Here is a 6642-nt window from a genome sequence, read left to right on the forward strand (position 1 = left end):
ATGTCGGACTTTTGAAACGCATGCAAGATAAAGTGACTGAAATGGACCCAGATCAGAAATTGATATTTTTGCATTGTATTATTCATCAACATGTGTTGTGCAAGTCTGTGCTAAAACTTAACCATGTCATTGAAGTTGTTACTAGTATAGTAAACTTTATCAGGGCACGGGGATTGAATCACAGACAGTTTGTATCACTTTTGCATGAGCATGAAACTGAGCAACGTGAGATAGGCTACCACACAGCTGTCAGATGGCTTAGCCTGGGCAAAGTGCTCAAAAGAGTGTGGGACCTTAAAGCAGAGATCCAGGAGTTTTGTGAGCTGAAAGGCAAAGGCTTCCCAGAGCTCTCAGATGAGGACTGGATGGCAGATTTCGCATTTGCTGTTGATGTGACTGCACTGATGAATGACCTGAACACCAAGCTGCAGGGCAAGGGACAGTTTGTTCATGAAATGCACAGCATGGTGAAGGCTTTCATGACAAAAACACTGTTTCTCTCAAGCCAGCTAGAGAGCAACACTCTCACTCACTTTGAAACCCTGAAAGAAATCAAACCACCAGCTAATAACCTCCGCAGGTACTCATCCATGTTAAGAGCACTGCATGGTGAGTTTGCAAGGCGATTTGAAGATTTCAAAAAAATCGAGAATGAAATGCACATGGTTTCCTCTCCCTTAACCTGCAGTGTGGAGAATGCACCCAGCGATGTGCAGCTTGAACTCATTGACCTGCAGTCTGATGCAGCACTGGCAGAGAAGTTTAAGACAGGATCTCTGCTGGAGTTCTACTCTTCTCTTAAGGAGGAGAACTTCCCAAACATGAGGAGGCATGCTCAGAAGATGTTGGTTCTCTTTGGTTCCACCTACATATGTGAACAAACATTTTCATTGATGAAATTCAATAAATCCAAGTACAGATCCTCTCTCACTGATGAACATCTGTCAGCTATACTTCGAATCTCCACCTCTGACATTAAACCTGACTTTAATGCACTCGTTAAATCCCAGGAGAGACTAGATTTCTCTCACTGAACAAGAAAAGGAAATGTGAATGAACCAAATAGCAGTGAACTGGGACATTTTCTTTAGAAATAATATACTTTCTTATTTTATTTATCAATTTGTTTGGGGAAATGTTACTGATTAAATTACATGACATGTAAGGCACTTTTTTTGTAGCTACAAATGTAGGCATGTAGTGAACATGCTTAAAGGGAGAAAAACAAGTCATTTTGTTTACCATTGTTTTGGGAAATGTCACTGATTAAATTACATGACATGTAAGGCACTTTCATAGCCAGGTGTAGCTACAAATGTAGGCATGTAGTGAACATGCCTAAAGAAAGGTTGTTTTGTTTATGGTTGTTTTGGGAAATGTCACTGATTAAATTACATGACATGTAAGGCACTTTTGTTACACTATGTGTAGCTACTGTACAAATGTAGGCATGTAGTGAACATGCCTAAAGAAAAAAAAGTCATTATGTTTACCTTTGTTTTGGGAAACTTTATTGAATAAATGACATTTGTTGTAAAGTAACTTCACTTTTTTATTGCTTAATTATAATAGCATACTCTTACCAGCTTGTCAAATCAATGCTATTTACTGCTTTTTATAAAGAAATACAATTAATATGATGCGAAATTCAGTTCAGCCTTTTGGCCCGGCCCTCCACAATATTTTCTGTTGTTCATGTGGCCCCATGAAAAAAATAATTGCCCACCCCTGGTTTAGAGGTCATCATTCAGAAGGGGGCTTCTTAGTTCTCAACACCTCAGCTGGCCTGAGATGGAATTAAAAATAATAATAAGACTAAAACAAAGACATGTAAGCATAACATAACCATAACTTCTCTCAGTAATCTGGTTAAATAAGATAGCTGAAAACCAGCTGTGTCGGTCTTATGCACTGGCCAAAACTTCCTACAGAACCAGGAAACACAATGCTGGTCTGGCGGTGAAATCCTGACTTGACTTAATTCACAACAGAAGGAGTAAGAACAACTTCTGTTGGAGTGCAACTCAGGAGACTTGACTAACTTCAGGATGAATGCAAATCTTAATAAAATGAAGTTTTGTGCTGCCAACGTAAGACCCACAGTTCCGGACCAACGGCTGTGAGGTCTTCAAAAAGCGACGAAAACAATAGACTAAAAACAACATTAAACAATAAAACTGCAGCTGTGTTAAGAGCTAGCTAGACTCTCAAGACAGCAGGTATTAATCTTTAAGTACTGGACACCTCTGTGATTTACAGTGCAAAAAGGCATGAATAGCCTATAATCAAAACTGAGAAATAGATTTAGAAAGTAAAGGTGTAGAAAACCACCTTGGAACTTTAAAGACTTAAAAAGAATAACACAACCGATTTGGTTGTTTTTAACCGGGCCGCAGATAAAAAGTAATGTGTAAGGCAAACCGGAACGAGGAAACAACGGAATTTGGAACACATTATTTAGGACACAGGGGCCTCATGGACAAGGTTAAATCATGGATAAAAAAATACGATTTAACTTATGCAAGTTTTTTTTTTTTTCTCTGAGCCTTTAACTTCCTGGGCCATATTAACCTAGTCTGACAGTGTGTGAGTTGTTAGGCTACCTGGGTGGTGTCCTGGTTGGCTCTGCTGTCGGCTTGCCCCTTTCCCAATTTGAGTGACATTTATAATAAAACAGTGAGCTCACATGCCATGGTGGGGAGAAAAGAGTCCTATAGGGATCCACCGACAGCAGGTTCAATCGGGTCCACACCTTGAAAGTGGAGAAGGAGTCATTTTAGTTCTGTCTTAACTTAACTTGTCAGATACATTATAAACATTTAAATATTATTAGAGGCATTCAAGCCAATTATTTCACCAGAACAGAAATGGTCAAAATACGGTCTAAGAAATAACATATTGCCTCTGACTCCCCCACTCTGCTTCGCGAGGGCAAGCGGGGGAGTGAGGAGGCGTAGAGTAAACGGAGCAAATTCGGTACCAAAACAGACTCAGCTGGCCTGAGACGGAAATTAAAAAATAAAATAAAATAAGACTGAGACGAAAACGAAGACATGTAAGCGTAAAGCATGAAGATTTCCGTCAGAACGTTCTGTTCTGGAACATAAAGGAAATCTACCAATTAAAATAACCACGCTATTTCTTATGTGATTAAGTGGCTCTAATCAGCCGTATTGGGTTATCGTACTGGCCGAAGAGACATTCCTTCAGAACAAAATATGTTCTGGCCCCAAATAAAAAGATTTCCGTCAGAACGTCTTGAAACAGCCGTTCTGGAGCATAAAATGAAATCTATATTGAAGTCTCGTACTGATACAAACCCAACTTGGACAAGCATTCTCCGCGGCCAAACGGCTGCTATGTCCTCAAAACATGTAACAAAAAGCGACAAACAACAAAAAGACAACAAAAAGGTACAGAATAAACGACCGATAAAATGACCATCTACTGTTATCCAAACGCAGATAAGGGTTAATTTACGACGCGTGTCAAACCAAAACATAATTAGGAGTTATCTGACTCCGACGGGGAGAACAATAATTCATTATTAATTCAAAATTCAAAGACACAACACGTAAATGTTATAATTTAAAAGAATGTTATAAATCTGGTCCTACTGTATTTCCCCTATGTTGGGCTGGCACAGACAATAGCCTATGATAGGATGTGTCCGAGCAATTTATGTGTTAAAACAAGTGAAGGTAAAATAGACTGAGCGATACTAAAACATTATTTAGCCTTGTCCGACTCCCTGAAATATCAAAAATCAAAACAATAATTCAAACTGAGAAGCGACTCATCGCGCACAGATAACTGAAGAAAACAGTATACTTATCTTAAAATATTATTCCGGTCACCAGTGGTGCATAAAGATCCGTCCTCGGACCGTGGAGCATGCAATCAGAAAACCATGTGTCCAGCGGTCCAGTGGCGGATGTCCAAGCAGGGAATGTTATAAAATAAATTGTACTGTTGTCAAAATAATAACCTTGTCTGAAAACACAGTAAACTTCCAAACTCACAGCTGGTTCTTTTATACGTGTTGTAACACCGACCCACCGGGGGAGAGAAAGTGCACCCACGGTCACTTGTCCATCCATCGGTCGGTCAAGATTACATCTGTATGCGGCGACGTAGGACCATTTTGATTGATATATTATTTGTAAACAACAACACCTTCTTATTCCCATATGAGATACAATAATCCATCACACAGAAATAAGACAGGAGAGTGATTCAGAGTGAGAATGGAATGTTTACTATGGAGAGAGAGTATTCAAGACAGGTACAGTACAGAATAATCAATGGTTCGTGCTCTCTCTGACAAATTATGTTTTGACATGAGTATAAGTATGGTCATTTCATCAGTCAATGGATGACGTTTCAACACAAGACAAAGAGTCCATATACAGGGTTCCTGGGAGGAGAGATGTCCTTGCTGGTGTCTGGATGACACTGAGCCTTATAAACCAAAACAATTCTCATTGTTTTCGGTACAGGCTCCAGGCAGTTGATAAGGTCTGATTTCTACCAGACGGAGACCTTGTGGGTACTGTAGTGTACATGACCTTATATGAGTATAACGGGACACAGTCACTGTGTCTTTAGGGTCAAGTGGTCAACAATATGTATTGATAAAAAGATGATATGAACCATAACAAAATACCTATCAACCAGCCACACAGATATGGGTCATGTCTTGGCCATCTGGCCAGTGATGTATATCGATGACATCAGGGATCCCCATAATATATGTGCATAAAAGGGATTCTGAGTCACGGTGACATCACAGTGTCACGGTGATGTCACCTGTGAGGCTGTGATGCCTTGGAGAGTTTGTGGGTATAAATAGACGTGCTCTAGACTTGACTCAGTGAACTCAAGTTCAGTGTTTTTTAGCAGTTAACGGTTGAAGCAAAGATGCTTGTTTCCAGGGTCTTTACCAAAGGCTTTGCTTTGGTAGCTATGAAGTTAGCCCTACTCTGTGCACTACTGGTGTCCAGCAGTTGGTCATCCCCGAATCCGATCCCAGAGGAAGAGGGCGTCCTGGTGCTGAAGAAGAGTAACTTCGACGAGGCGCTGAAAGCCCATCCCAACCTGCTGGTGGCGTTCTATGCGCCGTGGTGCGCCCCCTGCAAGGAGCTGGCCCCTGAGTATGCCAAGGCAGCTGGCATGCTGAAGGCAGTGGGCTCAGATATCCGCCTGGGTAAGGTAGACGTCACAGTGGAGAAGGAGCTCCGCTGTAAGATCCGCTCCGATGTCCCGATGATCCCGACCATCGTGTTCTTCAAGGGAGGAGACAAGGAGTCACGCAGCGAGTACCTTGAGTACCGTGGTGGTAGGCAGGCTTATGACATTGTGAAGTGGCTTAAGAAACGCACAAGCCCTGTTGACATCCTGGCCGACGTCGCGCAGGCAGAGTTTATGGTCGCAAATGAGGTGGCGGTCATTGGCTTCTTCAAGGATGCCGAATCTGAGGACGCTAAGGTCTTCGTTAAAGCAGCAGAAGGCGTAGATGACATCCCATTTGGGATTACCTCTGATGACGAAGTGTACTCAAAGTTTGAGGTGTCCAAGGACGGTGTTGTCCTCTTCAAGAAGTTTGATGAAGGTCATAACACCTTTGACGGAGAGCTTACCGAAGCCAACCTCCTAGACTTCATTAAGGCCAACCAGCGTCCTCTGGTCACTGAGTTCTCAAGGCAGACTGTCCCTAGGATCTTCCATGGAGGAGTCAAGTCCCACGCCTTCATGTTCATGTCAAAGGCTGCTACTGACTTTCAGGACAAAATGGACCAATTCAAGAAGGCAGCAGAAGGCTTCAAGGGCAAGATGCTGTTTGTCTTCATGGACACTGACGTGAATGACAAAATGATGAAGACCTTTGGCCTGAAGAAGGAGGAATGCCCCACCATCCTTGTCTTCGCGCTGGAAGAGGAGAAGATAGCATACAAGATGCCCGAAATAGTGGCCATCACCACTGAAAACATTATCAAATTCTGCACACTACTCACCGAGGGAAAACTCAAGCACCAGAGCGAGGACATCCCCAAAGACTGGGACAAAAACCCTGTCAAGGTCCTGGTGGGCAAGAACTTCGAAGAAGTCGTCTTCGACCCCACCAAGAATGTCTTTGTGGATTTCTATGTACCCTGGTGTGGACACTGCACACAACTGGAACCCGTCTGGAACAAACTGGGAGAGCAGTACAAGGACAGTGAGGATATCATAGTGGCCAAGATCGACATGACAGCCAATGAACTGCAGTCGATTAAGGTTCACTGCTTCCCCATGCTTAAATTCTTCCCTGTGGGAGATGACCGGAAGGTCATCGACTACTACGGAGAAAGAACCCTTGAGGGCTTCACCAGATTCTTGGAGAGTGGTGGCGAGGAGGGTGGCGTACTGGCTGAAGAGAACGAACATGACGACTTATAAGGAGGGCGGGAAAACAAAGGTCAAGGCGTGCCCACCCTCAGGCACCTTTAACCTGGTCACCGACACCTCCTTCATGTCTCTGTGGACCTCCACCAGTACTTTAGCAACCTTCCGCAGAAGGTATACAGTATGTGGACCATAATAGTTCAAAAGAAGACCCTTGGTTGGGAAAGTGGTAAAGTAGCTGCCCACTACCGTGGAGGT

General features: G+C 42.8%; 1 protein-coding gene across 1 annotated transcript; it reads left to right on the forward strand.

Moving 5' to 3' along the window:
- Window positions 1-404: 404 nt before the first annotated feature.
- On the forward strand, window positions 405-6438 carry LOC308302377 (protein disulfide-isomerase-like; the record flags this gene model as incomplete). Its single annotated transcript, XM_080746632.1, has 3 exons — window positions 405-580; window positions 689-844; window positions 5007-6438. The coding sequence occupies 3 exons, from the start codon at window positions 405-407 to the stop codon at window positions 6436-6438; spliced, it is 1764 nt and encodes a 587-aa protein (XP_080602758.1).
- Window positions 6439-6642: the final 204 nt, after the last annotated feature.

This window comes from Nannobrachium achirus (assembly GCF_963921795.1).
Source record: "Nannobrachium achirus genome assembly, chromosome: 17".
In the NCBI taxonomy this organism is placed as follows: domain Eukaryota; kingdom Metazoa; phylum Chordata; class Actinopteri; order Myctophiformes; family Myctophidae; genus Nannobrachium; species Nannobrachium achirus.